Consider the following 21,187-nt stretch of genomic DNA (forward strand, 5'->3'; position numbering starts at 1 on the left):
TTAGAGCACAGTAATGTAAATCAATCACAATAAGACCTTAAAGTCAACTGCACAACAGAAACATCTAGAAAACAATAAAAGAATAATTTTGTAATCAACAAATAAACTGATTGAAGCCAATGACTGAATAAAAAAGCACTTTATGTTGTTTACAGTCTGTCATTTTTTATGTGATGCTTCTTTTGTTGCTGTTACCTGAATTCATGATACTTTTATTCTTGTCACAATTTGTTGTTTTTTTGTTTTGTCCTAAAACACTGTTTGGATGAACTGAACCCAGCATTCTTCACAGAGCAGTATAGCAGGACTATGATAATGCAAAATTTTGGGAAAGACTTGATGCATACTGTCTGGAATGTTGTCATGAAAAACAAGAAGGATTATTTCCTACAGAAGAAGTCGATGCTTTCAGTGTTTGCTCTTTTTGTTTAGTGAAAATCTAATTCTGTGTTGTCACTTCATGCTTTAAAGTCCCCATGTAGACCAGTCCAGTCACACATCACCACCACTGAAGACATTTAGAGGCCTAACGGACATCCATAGTCGTCTGAGGACAATTTTAATGGCAATAGTCGTGAGTGCAGTCAATATCATCACCATGGGCTCCTGTGTAACGTCAGACCAATAAACCGCATGAATCAAACTTATTGTAACATCATCATGTGTGTTTGTCCTTATTTTAAAGGTACAGTTGTTTCTCCTCAATGTACATTATTCATTTGAAGTGGGAGAAATAATCAATGCATACATTTCTAATAATCAATTATTTAAATGGTAAATTACACAAAACTGTATGAGGAATGTTAAGGGACGTTGAGCTGCTGATTCAATTTATTATTTATGATAAAGTGTATGTTTTATTCATTGAATTTCCCATTGTTTATAAGGGTCAAGAAGGAATAAGCAAAATGAAACGTTAGAAGACAGAAAGTTGTCATGTTACATTAACGTAGGTATTTAGAATAATGATTAATCTGCACAATAATGCAAGAAAAAACAAAGACAGTTTTTATACATATTTTTGAATAACTATGTATTTATGTTTTCGCTTTGTACATTTTCCTGCCATTTTGTGTTTTTTTCTGTATGTTGTCGTTTTCTGTAATTTTAGAATCATTTTGTGTTGTATTCTTATATATATATATATATATATATATATAGTTATATATTTGTTTGGTTGTCATTTTGTGTATTTCTGTTGTGTTTAATTTTATTGTTTTATTTATGTTTTTTGTGTATTTTTAGGTGTGTATTATTCTGTTGTCATTTTGTTGCTGTTTAATGTTTTGTTTTCTTGTATTTTTGTCATCTTTCTTTGTTTTTTCAGAGCCATTTCATGTTTTTGTTATTTTGTAACATCTTTGTGCCTTTCTGTTGTTTTGTTTTAACTTTGTGTTTTTCAGTTATTTTGTGTGTTTTTGGAGTCGTTTTGTGCATTTACTTTGAGGGCAGTAAACCAAAGCAAAGATGTGATGTGTCGTTTAGTACTTTTTTTGGAAAAAAACAACCCCACAGCTCTTTAGTGAAATGAAACATTTTATTGGTTTTACCATAATTTCCTTGTTACATTCGTGTATAAACTTTGACATAATTCTAGCATTTTGAAACATTTCCACAGAAACAGATTGCATATGTGAAAAAAGAATCACATGCATCCACATATGAACAGCATTAAAAGGAGCTTCTTTTTTTTTTTACCAAGTGTGAGCTCTGCTCACATTCACTGCACTCAGCAGAGGGAACAGCATGTTTTAGAATGGAAAACAGCTTGAATTACAGCTTCAAATCCAAGTACATTTATTTTTCAAGAGTTTCCTTTGACAATACCAGGAGCACACACAATGAACATGACTCAGTGACGTCAGCAGATCAGCAAGACGCGAACTAACAATATCGTTCAACAAAGCTGTTATAAAGCAGAAAGAAGGGTTTTAATGTTTCTGTGGACTGTATACGCTAACAGCGCTAACTGCATGGGAACACTCATGTTCACTAGTGCCAACTTATCTCTTCTTTCAGTGAAAATGTGCATCAATGTCACAAGTGGACAACTGGATGTTTAACACATTCCTGCTGCACAAGTTTGTTCAAAGATATATTATTTTACTCGTCTTGCAAAACTTGTGTTGGTCACTGACCCGATGAGACAAAAAGAAAACATACTTTATTTGTGGAAATGTATTTCAGGAAAAACCTTGTCCTAGGTAATGGAAAGTGCACTTAGTGGGTCTCCCTAACACACACGCACACACTCCTGCTCTGCAGTTCAGTTACTCTTTGTTTTGTTGGAATGTGTGTCAGATGTTCTACATGATCATTTACAGTAATTTAGCTGCAATCATACTGGCGCCCTCTCATGGACAAGATGAGGATACCAACACCGCCACTGGTTTCACTGGTCCTATAACAGCACAGCACTCACTTTACAGTACAGTGGCCATCTGCTGGGAGGGGGGGGGGTCACACCTGCAAAGGTGAGCCCTCCCATCACTGAAGGGGAAGCTCTGAACTCATAATTGTATGCATGGCTTTAAAACCCGTATATAGGGTTAACAGAGAGAGTACTAAGGACAAACGGAGCACATAGAAAAGGGAAAGAATACACTGAAAAATAGTTCTTTAAAAAAGGCATATTTAGAGTTTGTTATAAGTGATGATGATGATGATACTGGAGGAAAGAGAGAGAAAGAGAGAGAGTTTACAATAATAACCCTCACACCTCGGGGACGGAGTGATCCATGGCTGATCGCAGGAGCCCAGTAGACATCCTGGTAAGGAGCAAACACACACAGTATATCATACACACACTAATGGAAAAAGATTGCTCAGCCAAAGTTCCCATTATATCCAGGTTCCATTAGTTCAATGGTTTTATTACCTCGTCCAAAGAGCTCCTATTTTCATTGCAGTTTTTCTTTAATTTATTTGTGTATTTGTGTGTGTGTGTGTGTGTGTGTGTGTGTGTGTGTGGGGGGGGGTCAGCAGGAATACATTAAAAGCGTAAGTACACACTAAAACCACTTTTTTCTGCTGACTACATATATGATTAGGTATGAAGTAATGTCATTTACTGATCCCACTCCCACTCTCACACTTTAGTCCAAGTATTTCAATTTAGCGTTTTTAGTTGTAAAATGTCACAGACTGCCCTCTATGGGTTGAACGCCAGCTACTGCAAGTGAATTTTGCTATTGTCTGTTGGCTCCGCCCATCCTATAAACAATGGAAGGAGGGACTAGTTTCCTCCTCTCACAGCCCTCAGTGAGCATTGATTGACAGCTCCATGCAGAACTGTGCAGCGCTGTGGGGGCGGGGCTGCTGTTACTGGGTGTGTCTTAACTACCCTAGGAGCAACACCCATAATCAAGGCATTTTTTGAATTTCACCCTAGTGGCAGTTCAGCAAAAACTTGGGCGTGTACATATAAAAAAATCTAACCAAGATAGAACTTTAGGCCAGGGAAGATTCCATTAAACTTTAGAGGGGATCCAGATCAGTATAGTGATTCAGGGTCAGTTTGAAAATCAAAATATCTCATATTTGGCAAAAAATTTTAAAAATGTATATTTTGGTTCATAATTGAGTGATCTTAAAGGTGCAGTCTGCAACTTTTATAAAAGTGACTTTTACTAAAGCTGTCACTATGTAAGGACAGCTTTACATCAAACTAGTAGTTTGTGTGTAAAAAAGGCTCATTGAGTCCCTCCTGCTTCTGCTGCAGCCTTTGGCAGATAGCCAGAATGAACAGCGACCAAGCAAAAAGAACCAATCAGAGCTAGGATTGTGTTTAATAGACTGTCTGACAGCTGTTGCTCACAGGCCCCGCCCCTTTCCCGGAGGTAGAGCACCGTCTTTTTTTACAGTGTATGGTGTGGAGGAGTAGAAGATGGAATTTGTAACTTTTCTGCTTAGAAGGTAATTACTGCTGCTTGATTTACATTATGTTTGATTTGTAATTGTTACACTAGAACTCTGTAGTGCATGGGTTGTTTGTGACACATACAGTAGCCTCCGTGTGGCTGCTGTAAGTGTCACTGTGTTGTTGCTGCTACTGCTGAGGTGTGTGCACATTTAAAGAGAGAAGCACTGCAGTAATATGCTTTTAACAGAGCATGTTATATTACTGTGATGTTACTGTCTGACTAACGTTAGCTTGTTAGCTCCTCTGAGGGAGGGACTTTGGAAAGTTTGGAGGCAGGGCAAGAGAGCAGCGGGGGGAGGAGGAGAGAGAGATCTGAGAGTTGCGAACTGCACCTTTAATGAAATTTGACTCAGTTATGCCAGGTTGGATCCTTAATCCCCTCACCAAGACTCATCTGAATCTGATCCAGATTACACATTTCATCAAAATTTTTTCCCCCAAAAAAATCGGGTCGCTCATACATTGTAACCTACTGTATGGTTACCTATGATTCCAAGCCTTTAAAGTGTTAATGATCATGGTACCATGATCAGGATCATTGATCCAGATAACTGACAATATCTGGAAAAAAGCAGATCTGGATCTTGGTGGAGGTTTGTTCTCTGATTGCTCTCGTTTTTAAATTATTTTGTAAATTCTATAGTTTTTAATATCTTTTATGCCCATGTTTAATGTAATCATGTGTTAAAACTTTGTGCGTGTATGCATGTGTAGAAACCTACCTCTTAATCATGTGCTCATAGATGAACTTGGGCATGATGGTGATGGTCATGGTTGTTGGAGCGGTGCTGAGAATGTCCTTAATCTGAGAATCCTAGATTAACACACACACAAACACACACACACACCTGAGTGAATAAACTGCTGCCACTTCTGATCCTCTGATTGATTATGTTAGCAAAGACTGGACTTAACAGTAAAAAGCAAAAGCTTGATTCTCATGACTTGAGCTTTTAATCAGAGCTAGCCAATCAGAGGGTTGTGTCCATTTTCCAAAGTTTTTTGTGCTCGTTTCAGGTCTGCTGGAGTGAAGGATTTGGAAATAAGACTGCTTTAAGTAAATTATTCAAGATGACAAATAAATCAAATCTATAAATAGCGATTAAAAAACATCAGAAAAGTGTTTATTAACAGGATTTAGAATCATGGGATATCATAGAATATAAAACTGTTCAGTCACCATTCCACTAATTCTATGAAACCAGTGAAGGTATAAAAATTCTATCACATATTCTCTCTCCTCATCAACCTGTATTTTCACACAGTGAAGAACCAAAAGCTTCTGTTAGAGATCATGGCTCTGTGAAAAAATCAGATTAACAAAGTGAAAGCTGCAGGAGATGATCATTTTAATCAGATAAAGATACAGTGTAGGACTTACAGATCAATAAGTAGAAAAAAATGTAAAAGATTGAAATAGCTGCTTGATAGTTTTTTTTAATCTTCACTGTTAACACACAGTTTATTAGTATTGTTGGAAAACTTTGGTGCATTGTGGGATATGGAGTCCCGTTGACAGATGCATGAAAGTGTTTTTACTTCACTCTGGTTTCTTCTGTTTGAATCAAAAACAATGCAAAAATGACTTCCCAGCACATTTCTGGTATTTTCACTGAAAGTTGAGGCAAAACAAAGATGAATGTTTATTTTGGGGTTTCCAAGGAAAGATCAAAATCCAGCCAAAATGTAATGTGTTTGGTGTCTGGTGGAGTGAGGTGATATCACATGGAATACTGGGAACCAACTAGAACAAAAATGGTGTTAGCCAATCACTGGCTGTGTTGTAAATGTCATACTAACGTACTACTCGTACCAAGTGTGACCTTAAATTGAGTATGGAGTGCATATATGGGGACATTTTTTTAAATATGCACGGTGGGCACACTACTCACCCATGATGCATTGCAAACGGAATGTAAAATGGCTTCAAGCTAAAATCCAAACAACCACGTTTCAAAACAAAAGCATCTCTTCTTGTCTTCCTTTAGTTTTATAACACTTTTGTAAATAGAGCTCTTGTTTTGAAGTTAACTGGAAATTTAGTTTAGTAGCTAATGATGGGAGTGGGAATGAAATGTGTGTAGGAGAGTTTTATGGATCAAATGAAAGATAGATAAAAGATAGATAAATACTTAATTGATCCCAAAGGAAATTGTGCAGCAGTCTGTTGCTCACATTCACACAAACAGAGCAGGATCTATAGAATTTAAGAAGTTGACAACATGTTAATATTCTACTTGGTCATTTTCTCACTTAAAATGTTTTCAGAACTTTCAAAAGTGGAGAATCAACGGATACATATAGCCTCAGTGTGCTTCAGGTTCCTGTTGTCGTAGGTTTGAAATGCATCTTTGGAAACTTGGAAGTATACGTAGTAGAAACGGTCCTTATCCTAATCATACTTTTAGTATATAGTATATACTCATTGAGTTTGTAATGCGTAGTACATTAGTGACATTTACAACACAGCCACTGTCCTCCTTGTCTGGAGAAGAAACACAAGAAATCCTTGTGAATAAAACCATTCTGCGTATCGTCTACAGGACTACACATCCCACAATGCAATGCACAAAACATTTCCGACAATGTCAATAAAAGAGTGTTTATAGTGGAAATCAAAATGAACGTTCGAGCAGCAATTTCAACCGTTTTCACAATTTTTCAAACAAACAATCTTTGATTTATGAGACCTACATTATGTCGTTATCTGATAAAAACGTTTGTGTTCAGCAGCTTTAAAGTGCTGACACAGCTAGAAACTACAGGAGCCTACTGGAACAAACACGTGGACCAGGGGGGAGATGCACTTACTCACATCCTTATGTTTTACTCTTTTCTGTGATTACACGAGCAGCCGTCCATATGAGAGCTCCAAAGCAAGCAGACTTCTCACACAGAGAGATTAACAACAATCTACCATCGCTTTATTTCAGTGCACTATGTCACTGAAAGAAACATGAGCACTGACCTTGAGTCCGATTGTGTTCTGTCCGTTAATTTCACAGATGTAATGGTCGGTCAGCAGGCCGTTGCGGGCTGCAGAGCCATCCTTAACCAGGGAGGTGATCTTCCCAGACTTGTAGATGAAGCCCACGTGGCCTGAGCTGTCTTTGTGCATGGTGACAGTGCGCTGAAATGGCCTGAAAGCAAACACACAGCCAACACCATCAAAATAAGGTGGCATGTAAATTAAAGGGCTGCGTAAACTCTGAGTGAAGACGCTGCAAAAACCAGAGCAGACAGCAGAGTGTGACAGACCTGCTATTGTGGGAAGTAATTACATTGGGAGGCAGCGGTGTCAAAAGTCATTTTCACTGAGACAAGCACAGACAATATCCAATAAATAAACGACATATACCAGTTCCTGCATCATCTTTATTTCAGAGCTTCTGAATTTTTGGGATTTTTGTTGGGAAATTAAAGGATTTTAGGGAAATTGAGAGTTATTTTGACAATTCGTGACAGCAAAAATGTGATATAACCATAGCCAAATAGTGACATTTCATTTTAGTGGGACCGAGATATCTACTGCTGAATTATTCGGTAATTTACACAATTAATGATGTTTTCTCTAATATTTTGACTTTCTCCTTCAGGGCCGAAAAGGATAGCGTAAAGGGTCGGATTTGGTCCCCTGGCCTTGAGTTTGACGCGTGTGTGTTGTATAGGAAACATCAAAACGTTTCACAGCTGGAGCTAAAACAGTGTGTGACAATGAGACTGGGTTCAATGGCTGGAAATGTCATTGTCATGTGTCTACTGGTGTAAATACGAGAGAAACAGACACAGCATCGTGTCAGTGAGTCCGTGTCAGGATTGGAGTCAATTATAATTGCAATCGCATAATTGATAATTAAATACAATTATAGGGTCTAAACACGTTCAAAAACTCATGAAAATTTGAACGCATATTAGGACTGGTGAAAAATTTGATATTTTGGGGGAATTGCACATGTAAATGGCAAAATGACTCAATAGGGGGTCTAATACAAAAATGTACTCATTTGTAGCCTCAAGCCTTGTGTTTCTTCAATACAAACAATATAATATAATATTCCAATGTTCCAAACGGGTGGAGCGTAGGGGTGGGCTCTCCAGTGACTGCATTAGAACACTGATCCTACTGTGGAGGTAGGACTGATGACATCATCACTGTAGAGGTAGGACCAATGTTCCGAAGTTCTAATATTCCAATGTTCCAAAATAGGTGGGGTGTGGGTGTGGGCTCTCCAGTGATTGGATTAGAACATTGGAACATAGGGATGATATCATCACTGCGGAGGTAGGACTGATGACATCATCACTGTATGTTTTATGATGGGTGGGGCGCGGAGGTGGGCTCTCCAGTGATTGGCGCGCACGTGGCTACGAGTGCAGTGATTAGTAAAATGAAAGCATAGGCATTATATTTGCACAGAACATTGCAGGAACGTTTGTGGTATAATCCTTGAAAATGGTCAGCTACGTCTTAACACTTGAACATTTCTGCCACTTCCCGACATGCGTGTGGTAAAGATTTTCATTTGGAATTTAAGACTAAACTGGGGAACTGTGTTACAGTTCTATGTATAGTTGTAGACACATGCAGTTAAAATATGTTCCATATCAAGCTTTACCTGTCCCTGATCACCAGCTCAATGCGAGTCTCGGACGCAGCCTTCAGAGCTTTGTGGGCCTTGTCGTTACTCAAGCCTGCACAGTTCAGCCCGTTGATTTGCAGCACTTGGTCACCAAAGCGCAGCCCACCGAGTGCAGCGGGGGAGTTAGCCTGCACCAGCTGCACAAACACTCCCTGAGAATGAGCAGGAAAAAAAGAAAGGAGCATGGGAGTGATGGCGTTGCAGAAATAATCGATTAAACAACAACAACAAACAGAGGCCGAGTGTAGATGGAAAATAACAAGCTTAGACGATTGAAGATTAGAGCGTCATGAGTTAATGTTTGCAAAAGTTTGTGTAGCAGGGTCATTGTGTTGCATCATAAAGAGGTTTATGACGAACTTCATGGAATGTGCTTTTATTTGCTGTGCAGACAATAAAGGTGAACAGCTCAAACAGCAGCAGAATATACAGATGAAGTTCTCTGAACTTTCAATTTTTTGTTTTCTGTGCTGAGTAATCCATGAGTGAGAGAGTGAGAGAGAGAGTGAGTGAGAGAGTGAGAGAGTGAGTGAGTGAAGGCTCACATTGTCGATGCACCTCAGCCTCAGTCCTACTTTCCCATCCTGGTCCTTGCAGAGGATGACCTCCCTCAGCCCCGGGCGGATCTCCGCCCTCCTGATGCCGATGTCTGTCCCCGTCACTGGCCTCACCATCCCACCAACGCCTGAACCAGCGGGGAAGGCCACTTGCTGAGGAGGATGAAGAACATAAAGAGTTAAAGTGATCATGACCCCAAAAAAATGTTTGAAAAAAATAAAAGTATTCACACAAAAGGTTATTATTCTGTGTTTTTGTTTTCATTCTGTGTATTTTTCTGTTAATTTCAGAATTTTGGTTGTTTGTGTATTCTTATGTCATTTCAGGAATCTTTGTTGTCATTTTGTCACTTTGTGCATTTTTTGTTGTCGATTTGTGCATTTTTTGTTGTCGATTTGTGGGTTCTTTTGGAGTCATTTCCCATTATAATTTTTGTTGTTTATGGGTAATTTTGTCAGTTTGTGTACCTTTGTTGGCACTTTGAGTGTCTTTGGCGTATTTTTGTATACGTGTTGTTTTGTGAGCTTTATTAAATTAAGATTTACCACTATTAGTCATTTTGTCTTTTTCAGTTATTGTTTTGTGTGTTTTACGAGTCATTTTGTTTTTGTTTTGTGGAATCTGTGTATTTCTGTTGATACTTTGTCTACTTCTGTTGAGATTTTGCGTATTTTCCTGTCTTTTTGTGTTTGTAATTTTGTGCATTTTTCTGTTGTCAATTTGTTCATATTTTTGTTATTGTTTTGGGTCTTTTTGTTAGTTTGTGTAACTTTCTTGTCACTTTGAGTGTCTTTGGAGTTTTTTTGTACACATGTACAATGCTTTTTGTGTTTTATTAGTTTATTTACCACTATTAATAATTTAGTCTGTTTTAGTGGTTGTTTTGTGCATCTGTTGTCATTTGTGTGTTTACGAGTCATTTTGTTTTTGTTTTATGGAATATATGTGTGTTTCTGTTGTTACTTTGTGTACTTTCATTGAGATTTTGTGTATTGTCCTGTCTTTTTTGTGGGTTTTTGTTGTGCTTCATATTCCTTCCCATTTCATGAATTACAAATTTTGGGGGATTTGATTTGGGGGCCTCACCATGTCGGCTACAGGCACCAGGGCCAGGTTCTTCTGGACTTCGTCACTGTTGAGGGCTAAACCCATGTAATCCCCCAACTCCTCCAGGTTTGGATACAAGGCTGCATGCGCTGAAAAAGTGGAAAAAAAAAGATAACTTTATAGAAAATATCAAACAATTAAATGACAGTCAAAATGGTTTTCGTGCACTCAACATCGACAGACAAAAATAAATGTTCTATTGCAGTATTCATGGATTTAAAGAAAACATTTGATACGATAGATCAAACTATTTTGATGACTAAATTGCGTTCATATGGAGTAAGAGGAATTGTTTTGAATTGGTTAAGTAGTTACTTACAAAAAAAATAAAAAATTGAGAATGTTATATAGTTCTATAAGTGTGGAGTAACACGTACACTAGCAATATTTTACCATTGATTTTGTTACAAAACGAATGATCAGAATTATTTATAAAGTTGGTTTAATAAATCGTAAAAAAAATATTTTTTTTATTAAATCAGGGGTTTTAAAATGTAATGATATAATTGAACTGCAAACATTAGTTTAGCCAAAAGCAGAACACTGCCAGAGTGTGTTCAAAGATTATTTGAGTGCATCTGAGAATGATGATTTTAAGCACCAAGTAGCTCGTACTACTTGTGGAATTCTCAACAGAATGATTTGAAGGTTTGTACAAATATTTATCAATTTAAAAATATATATGCGGCAAAAAAAAAATCTGCCAATATGCTTTAGAAAATTGACTTGTGGGGTGATTTGTAATTTTTGATTTGTTATTTTCAAGTTATTACAGAATAGTAAAATTTGTGTGGACTGAGGTTGGTGGGTCATCAATTATGTATTAAATTAAGGGGCAGATAGATAAAAATGTTATTCTTCTCATTCTAATCAAAAAAATGTTTCATTTGCACTCTTACATTATATTATGTAAATGGTGAAACTATTTGCATTCTCATGAAAGGAACAAATAAATAAATAAATAAATAAATAAAAACACAAGGAAACTGAGACGTGAGCAGGATCATTTGATCTTACATGGCTAATATCCTGATCACATGCCTTTTTTTAACTGTATCTCAATAATAAAGAGTCCAAATGTAAAGGTGACTCTCCAGCTTTGCCTGTCACTTCTTCCACCTACAGTATGGCATACATGTCACCCTCAATCAGTGGTAAAAACTGTCCACCCTCTACAAACAGACCAATGTTGACATTGAATAAAAAATACATATCAAAATACCAACCTCTGAAATCGATCTGACAACATCAAACTTGTCATTCGAGACCTTTAACAGAGTTATTAATTAATAGGATTGAGTAACTGCAAAGCCTGAATGATCAGATGATTCTGGTTGTGAGTCAGAGTTCTACACACAAAGGTTATAAGAAGAGGAACTTCTTCATGGGGAAAAGCTGAAATGAAACCTAGAGCAACAGTGTGCTCACATAGCCATTAGCCAACAACCCACAGAGTTATGCTGGTGACTGCAATCCAGGATTATTCTCTTATCATTAATAAAGTTCCATCTTTAGTTACATTTAACCACATGTTGTACCCCTCAGGGGCCTGGTCAAAGCTACCAAACATCTAAATTTATACCACAACCAACGTGTCCTTGATCACCAAAATCAATCAATCAAACAAACTTTATTTATAGAGCACTTTTCATATATACAATATCATTCAAAGTGTTTTACGTCATTAAAACCTTACATACAATAACAAAAATGCCCAACGCAAACAATCTACAAGTAACCACAACAACATCACACAAACCCACACACAGAATTAAGATAAAGACAATGGCACATAATACCTGGCTGGTACACATCACCCCTCGGGCCTCCGAGTTTATGTTACAAAATTTCTTAAATTCCGTTTCAGGGTTCACCCATTTTTGCGACATGTTCGTGTCACGTTACACTTTTCCATTTCATGTCATTTTCCTGTTTCGATGACTTTACTGGCTATTAAACTTCCTGTAACCGCACCAAACATGTTAAATAGAGTACTACAGTTATTAATTTTATTTATTTTATTATATATGCTTCTCCTCATTTATAAAATCAGGATGTTATGCTTAAATCACAGGAGATTATGTTGCAAGAGGGACATTAGCCACATTGCTAACCTTCAGCCTCCTGTTTAACAGGAGAAATCCCCTGTAAATGTGCTATATGATCCCAAAACATTATTTGTGAAACCTTTAAATAAAGCCAACTAAAGAATCACCCTCACATTTTGCAGAAAACAAGCACAGCCATGCGATTGTAGATGCTTCTGCTGTGACGTGTCACCAGGTAAACTGATCACCAGTTCAGCTAATACGCCATTAAGCTAAACCTGTCTTTGTACCAGAGGTTTGAATGCAGTCATAAAATTCTGAACTGCTTGTTCATCAAAACGCATTAAAAACCAACTTTTTTTTCAGTCAGGGTAACATGATCACTATTCGAACCATAACAAGTAGCAAACTTTGGAGACATTCGATCAGCAGTTTTCCAGTGAAAAATACTGTGGAAATGTGTGATATTGTCCAGAAAAATGAAAATTAGGCATTTCTATGTCATGTTGGGGAATGATTTAAATAAAGAGAGAAGTAGAGAGAAAACGGGTCGGATTACATGTTCCGTGTCAGGTTGATTTTTTCATTTCCAAACGTAAATTCCGCTGTTTTTTTTCCTTCCGTTTTCTGCAATCATGGAAAATTGGAGGCCCTACACTTTATGTGTAATATTATTTCTGGGGTAACAGAATGCTAATAAACTACAGTTAGCAGCCTTCTTTGTAATTCTCTTGTACATTTTTATATTGTCATACTTTGTCTCTAAAACAAGCTCCAAATCACACGATTCCACCAACACTTGCAAGAGAAAACTGTATTGACTTTGAAAGAACTTTACTTTTTCAATGCAGGTCAGCATAACGTTATAATCAAACATTCACCATGTGTCTGCTTTCTTTGGCCAATCAGATTGACAGAGTTCCTCCTACCATTATGCATGTGTGTCCCCCTAGCCTTATGTATCTACTGAAAGATACAAATGACATTCTGAATGACATGCTGCGTCTCCATGGTGACTTCCAAATCAGAGCACACAGGGGTAAAAAAACAAAAGCCTGCACCATTCTGCATCCAGCCCAGAAAAAGAGAAAGTGAATGAGAAACATAAAGAGTGGAAGTGGATGTCGTCCACACTCATATACCTGATGCTGGTGGTCCAGCTGCAGCGTCACCAGCAGAAGATTGAAGCTGGTAAGTTCCCTCTGTAATGGCTGGCATTGGGCTTGTACTCTGTGCAAACTGGGCCTGAGCCTAAAAAAAGAACAACATTTAAATGATGAATACCAAACCAGGGATGTCTCAAAACAAATTTTTCATTTCCGATATGATACCAATATTACAGCCTTGCGTACCAGCAGACACCGATCAGCATGAATCATACATACTTTTATTACTTTTTTCTTTAAGAAATACATAATAATTACTTATTTTGTAGTGTGGAATGTTAGAAAAGGCTTGATCAAGTGATGTTACTCAAACAGAAAACAATAGTCAGCAACAGTAGGGATGAGAAAAACTGACCTATTTATTATTAACAAATTGGTTACATGAATTTTCACCTTTAATATCGACAGTATTCTACAATTGAATACAATAAATAAAAAATGAATTGGGGCGGAAAAAAAATTGGAAAATTGAATTGTTTTCAGGCTGATATCAGACCGATATCCGATATCGGATCGGGACACCCCATTACCAAACAGCTGAATTCATCACTAAACGAATACAACTACATTGATGACAAATGTCCAGGCTACAATCCACAAAGCATCGTTTTAATGCTACAGAGCTACTGTGGAGATGAGCACAGCTTCAACCTTACCTTCATCACCTTGTCGACCTTGAGGTCCTCGAGGGATGGATACAGGGACATGCTGCCGAAGAGAGACAAACTGCTGTTAGAGGAGAAAAAAGTCAAGAAAAACATGCCGGCATGGAAACGGTTTGAGGAACACAAGAACCAATATGAGGTGTTGTTGAGCTAACGCCCAATTTTCCAGATCCTCTCAAATTCCAGGGCTGAAAATATCTGATGAAAATGTCTTGGTGCAGATGCAGCAGCAGAAAGTAGAACAATGTAAAAAAAAAAAAATTTTTAAAGGAAGGATTTTCTACTTCAAAGCACAAAAATGTGTATAACAGCTTTCCTGTTGTAGTCAATCAAACTTAATGGAAAACAATGTAAAAGGGAAATCTGTGGAAAGAAAGATTAAATAAACTGAAGCTTTTGAAAGGGCTGCTGGTGTGGTTAGTAGCAAACATCACGTAATATCAACCAACAAAGTCATGAAAAGTCATGGGTGATAAGAGACAGACACATGACTGACATTACGCAAACAGAGCAGCAGAACCAGGGCAGTTACACAGATCCCTATAATGTCTGTGAGAGGTTGTTCCAATTAAAAGCTAAAACAAGAAGTCCAACAAATGCTCTGAAAGCTTATCCATTAATAATTTAAACTTTAAAATGCTAATGTTATTACAATGCAGTCTAATACATTAAGGGAAGGTGGGGCTATTATTGTTTTCCAAAAAGGCCACATCAAAAAAAGATATTGTCGAGGGCCGGACCAATAAACTGACCTCATTTACGCTCAATATTAATTTAATCTCTTTATAAAAGCAGGACAAGCAATTGCATTGTTTTGACAAAATTGGACTGCTAGGAGGAGATTTGCAAAGGTGCAAAAAATGTCCAGTAAATTTACAGCAGAATTTAAGTTAGGGAACTTTGGGAATATTGAAAAATATAAACTTTTACTGAGAAATATTCATAGAAATTAACCAGAAATTGGGAATAACTTTAAAATAAATATTTCTAATATTTTAAATTATGCTAAAAATGTATTTTTCTCCAACCATATTTAACATGCCAGCCAGTCTTTACTTTGAACATTTCCCATTAATTCCAATGGAAAGTTTAGAATTTCTAAAATTCCCAGAATTTTGCAACCCTTGTTGAAATGTTATGTTTTTTTAATCGTCTTATTTTAAATATATGTTCATATTTATGTTTGGATATGATGTAGTTTTCTTTTCTTTTTTAAATTATTTCAAATTTCCGGTTAATTCCCAAAAATAAGTTCTGTTCCCGTAGAAACTTACTGGAAGTTTTCCTTTCTTGTAACCCTAGTTAAGAGTAAATATGAAGATTAATCAATGGACAATAAGCTTAACATGAGTTCATAAGCATAAAAGAAAACTTCAAAATAAAAGCTTTGCTATATTAATGCTGATATAAAATAGATTATTCTGTGTTATTTTATATTAACCTTCTGTGGGTTAGTTGGGGACAGGTAAAGTGCCAGAGCACAGAAAGCTTGTAAAAAGCTACCATAAATATATCCTAGTTTCCAATAACAGGTTTGTCATGTTTTCCATCACATGTAAAGTCATGTTTGGTTCAAAAGTGTTAAATTGAGATTAGAGACATAATTCTCCACAGTCACAGATGGGCGTAATTTTCACAAAACATGACTGTACTTTACTTCCAGACCATGTACAACAGCATGTAGTGAATTTACTGAAATCTAACAACCAGCACCTAAAACATGGTTGCTAAAAGTAACACAACCTTCTCAATAGGATTTCATGGTGATGTTTTATTTTTCCATGCAGGACATGTGGTCACACCCACATTTTCACACCAGTGAGTAGAAACAGCCCACTCACTCACTCACTGTTATTACATCAGTGCAGCATCTCACTCCTGCACCTACTACAACAACAACAACAACAACTCTATTCCATCATCTTAGGCCAATTTAATACCTTCTACTGTTTGCTTTTCAGCTGTTTGTTTGCTCGCTTTAAAAAGGAGGAGTCTGGGAAATTGTGGGCTTTGAGGGTGGCCGCTGAACTGACATAAACTCGCCTGCAGCTCAGTTTAAACAACTGCACTTGGAATTACGAATAGATTAAGACAATATAAATATCAGCTCATTACAAGAGATACTGACAATGGTAAACTTCAACAAAAAACTTCACTTAATGAAAATTAAGTATCAAACCCAGAGAAGTTAAACAAATCCAACCAGTTAGAAACACATTCCAAAATGTTCTAAGTTGCACCTTCATTTCTAGTAGTAGGTTTTATGAATTAAAATGTACTGTTTTTATCTTTTACAACTTACAATGTTTGTGTAACCAGCAAACTGATAACAATTAAGCTCTACGAATAAAAATGACACAGTATTATTATAGAGGCCGTAGCTATAGACGACATAATTATAGAGGATTAAAGAATAGAATCTGTGGTTATAAAGGATGAAGTTATAGAGCCGGGGTCACCAACACGGTGCCTGCGGGCACCAGGTAGCCCGCATGAATCATGTGAAGGGTCCTCAGGAACTCTAGTCACCAATGAACTCCATCTAAAATCTGATTTACATTCCAGGATCAAAACTCATAAATATAAATAAATACATATGACAGATGTAGTACTTATTAGAGTTAAATACTGCTACACGTGATAAAGTTTTCATACAATTACCATCTTTAAATGTCCATTTTCACTGAAACATTGTGCAAGTGTTTTTAAGTGTTGCAGATTTGTTGGATGGGTTGTGGTATATTGTATATGGTATAATATAGTAAGATATATTTTTAAAAACAGAGGTGGCTTTTTGAAATATGGCAATTGTTATATTTTACAAATGTTACGTGTTTCACGATTAGTCAAAAGTTTGTTAGTAGACAGTAAAATAAGAAGATGATCATTTTTTATTAAACTAGTGCAGTGTCTGTAGTAAGTACATCTTATGTAGCTTTTTAGTTCCTCTTTAATTCAGAATAAAAGTTAAATCCTCTTTAAACTGACCTTGTAAACACTTCTGAATTAAACACACGCACAATGGTAGAAGGATGAAGCAGATAAATACAAGTAGATAAATACATGTATTAATTTAATGATAATATTTGAAAAATAAGAAGTGAAGAAGAAAAGGAAAGAACAAATTTACAAAATGGTAATAATGATAAAGGAATCGTGCGCGTGTTCGAAGTGCATACTGGGAAATAAAGCTAGCGGAGTACGCACAAGTCTCCTCTGATGCATGCTCGGTGAAACGGGCGGAGCAAGTTCTTATGTGGGGATTTACAGCAAACTTTGAACTGGAACAAGACTTGAGCAGATGACATTTCACAAGTCCACAAGTGCACACAAGTGAGGACAAAGTTACAGAGGATTAAGTGATAGAGGCTGTAGCTATAGAGGACGTAGCTATAGAGGACGTAGCTATGGAGGACGTAGCTATAGAGGACGTAGCTATAGAGGACGTAGCTACGGAGGACGTAGCTACAGAGGACGTAGCTACAGAGGATGTAGCTATAGAGGACGTAGCTATAGAGGACGTAGTTATAGAGGACACAGTTATAGAGGACACAGTTATAGAGGACGTAGTTATATGCCATGGAGGTAAATATTTTCACTGGCATTTTTTTTTTTTTTTGTGTCTGAGCGGGATTACATCAAAAATACTGACAGACTTTGACAAAAGTTTAACCAAAGATAGACCTTACACCCTGGAAAAATCCATTAAATTTTGGAAGGGATCGGGATAAATAAACTGATTTGGATCAGATTCAAAAATTGAAAAATCTCTCATTACTGGCTAATTCATAATAATAACGTGGTTTGTAATGACCGATCTTTATGAAATTTGACTCATGTCGGTTTGGTTCAGAAACACTGAAGAGAGGATTGTATGATTTGAAAAGTGGTCCAAACAGAAAATCAAGATGTTATTTTAGTTAAACATGTGAAAAGGATAAAAGGACCTAATCCTCTAGTGGGTGCTGTGGTGTTTGTGGACGGCTCTGACATTCCTGCTGTTGTTGGGATACGGTGGGAAAGAAGGGACAACAGCTCGTTTGAAAGGACCTGAACAAATTGGTTCAATCCCAGTGTTTCCAGTTGGCAGAGCTTCTTCCAGAGCTCAGATACAAATGGGAATGAAAGAGAAGTGAACACCACTTCTGGTTTCTGTCAAAGTACGTCACAACACGCAGCTTCTCCATTACACACCGTTATTCCTCCCTCAGACTCCGGAAGGTGCTTTATTATTAGCGCTGTAAAAACAAAGGAAAGCCAAACCCCCGATAAAGCAACACTAATAACTGAAAACACACTGACTACAGTTAACCGCTAACTAAGAGACTAATCATTACTATCATTACTAATGCACGCTCATTAAATATTAAGCTACTGTTAGTTGGTTTGAGCTCATAGGTGTGTCCCATTCAGACAAACGAAAATTATTATTCTTATTATTCTTATTAAAACACAAAGACTGCTTTACAATGTAGCAAAGTGTGGGAACTTCAGGAGCCAAGCACTTGTTCTGTCTTTGTTTCGTAAACACGGAGTTAGCCGCACGAAGCTAACCCGCTAGCCTGCTCGGTGGAAACGGATACAGCAGGAAGATAATAGGTTTTATGGACGCGGTACAGACGGTCAGTCTCACCTTAGAGGTGTCGGTGCTTCTCAAGTCACACTGTGGGAAAATGAGGTCCGGTTGTCTCTGCGGTCCGTGAGCTTTGTCTGTGTGTCGGAACAACCCGAAGGGGATTTCTCCGAAGTGACGTCAGTGTTTGCTTCCTGGTCGGAACAAACACGTCAATCATTGTTGGCGAGGTAAGAAACGCCCCCAGTGGAAGGAAACGAAACTGATGCAAAAGATTTATATAATAATAATTATTATTATTTTTAACTTTATATATATATATATATATATATATATATATATATATATATATATATATATACTACATATAAGGATGAGGATAAATAGGGATCAGAGGTGTAAAGAGTACTGATATATCCTCCTCAAGTAAAAGTACTGTTACTTGATTGAAATTGTACTCAAGTACAAATACAAGTAAGTCATACATAAAATACTCAAGTACAAGTAAAAAGTAACTCAATTAAATAGTACTAAAAGTAAAAGTTACTAGTTACTTTCACTAGTTACATCTCATGTCAAGAGACCAAATCTCGCACAATTGGAACTTAATTTATTTTCCACAAAGGCATCTGTATAAAATAAAAGGTTTGTCAAAATGTACAAATGTTTTTTTTTTTTTTTTTTTAATGAAATAACACCAATTAATGTGTATATATATATATATATATATATATATATATATATATATATATATATATATATATATATATATATATATATATATAGCTACAATGAATTAACTCTAAAACAGAAAATACCGGGCATTCAATGCTGTCATTTCGCCGTGCATTATGATTAATCTGGTTGGTCGGCTGTTGTGTAATGCATTTGATTGTTGTCTGGTCTTTTAATTTTTTGTAGTTTCACAATGTCAGTTGATAATTTTAAAACAAAAAAATATATATAATTTACTCAGGTTGGGTGTACAAATGTAACAAATTACTTTATTTCTTTTAAAATGTCCTGAAGTACAAGTAGAATTACAGATTTAGTACCCATAAAAGCAACTCAATTACAGTACCTTGAGTACTTGTAATCCATTACTTTCACTTCTGATAAGGGTATATATATAAAATATATACAATTATGTAATTTCTTTTAACTTAATATAGATATAAACCAAAAAAGACTACAAAAAACACAAAACAGCACAAGTTTACTTGCAAAACTTAGGGGACGACTAAAAAATGACAACAGAAATACACAAAATAACTAAATAACTAATAAATAAAACAAGAACATCTTCACTACAATGAGCACATACGACAGAAAAATAAACAAAATGACACCAAAAATATGCACAATGTCTCCAAAAATACACAAAATGACAAGAAAAGAAATTACAAAATGAATCAAAAACACAAAACAAAAACAAGTGCACATGGAATGGGGGGGGGGGACTATGTTCACATTGGTCCTCATTCTAATTGTTGACATGAATGTTGATATAAAGTGACCTTCAGATCAGATACAATCACATTTTTGTGGCCCCACTGTGATGGAAATTAAATATACAATAAAATCAAAACAACTAATTCACATTCACAGTCATTTTGTTTTCACTTTGGGGGCCGGGCAAAATAAGACAGAAGGCTACATGTGGTCCCAGGGCCACCCGTTGTCCATGTCAGATCTGTATAGAGAGGATCCTGCAGCTCAAACAATGAGTCCTACGTGAATATGAAAAGCTTATTTTGTAATATCAGGTCTTTTTGCCCCTGGCTGGAATTATGATGTGAAAGTGTTTGCCAACATTACTCAACTGACCCACAATCAGTGCTTTGTGTAGCAGCGATACAAAAAGTCTGTGTGCAGCCCAGAGATTAAACATGCTTAAAGGTCTTAGAAGTATTCTGATCTGTATTAATGCAAGAAGATGAACAAAACTGTGAAGAACAGTTGTTTTTTATTTCAAATATGTCATAATTGCACAAACTTACACTAAAGAGTGGTAGCATGCCAATCCTTGGCTGCAGTGTAGCTAATACCTTCTTCACTGAACTCAACACTGATTCCAAAGCTGATGAATAATACGTACACAATTATACTACAAAACTATAATAAAATCAAACATCAGGTGAACTCTACATATTGTTTTCCACTTCTTCAACATTTGAAGCAATTCTCTCTTTCTATCCATAACATGCTCAAAGACTGTATTGACCAATGTATCTGATATAAGGCTTTTAATGATGTTAATAACTTTGTGAGAAAAAGAAAGTTTGTTAGACGTGTAATTACTGAGGATTGTGTTATTGGGGAGGTTTTTCTGTGTTTACTCAGTACACATATTCTATGTTTTGTCCCACTTCCTGTGAACAAAAAGTCCATATTTTGAATCAAAGTCCTGCAAAATGTGTTAAACACATTGGTGCTTTTAGATCTTTTCATCATAGCCATGCACTACTACTAACATATAAAACATGTTTTAATTGAAAGATCAATTAT

At 36.5% G+C, this 21,187-nt stretch overlaps 1 protein-coding gene across 1 annotated transcript; it reads right to left on the reverse strand.

Moving 5' to 3' along the window:
* Window positions 1-1,525: 1,525 nt before the first annotated feature.
* sdcbp2 (syndecan binding protein (syntenin) 2) lies at window positions 1,526-18,895 on the reverse strand. Its single transcript, XM_028453385.1, has 9 exons — window positions 18,740-18,895; window positions 14,098-14,149; window positions 13,418-13,526; window positions 10,207-10,316; window positions 9,108-9,272; window positions 8,539-8,714; window positions 6,891-7,062; window positions 4,645-4,736; window positions 1,526-2,768 (listed from the first exon to the last, which is right to left on the reverse strand). The coding sequence occupies exons 2-9, from the start codon at window positions 14,146-14,148 to the stop codon at window positions 2,714-2,716; spliced, it is 930 nt and encodes a 309-aa protein (XP_028309186.1). The 5' UTR covers window position 14,149; window positions 18,740-18,895; the 3' UTR covers window positions 1,526-2,713.
* Between the last annotated feature and the right edge of the window lie 2,292 nt (window positions 18,896-21,187).

The sequence above is a fragment of the Gouania willdenowi genome, chromosome 7 (assembly GCF_900634775.1).
Source record: "Gouania willdenowi chromosome 7, fGouWil2.1, whole genome shotgun sequence".
Classification (NCBI taxonomy): Eukaryota; Metazoa; Chordata; class Actinopteri; order Blenniiformes; family Gobiesocidae; genus Gouania; species Gouania willdenowi.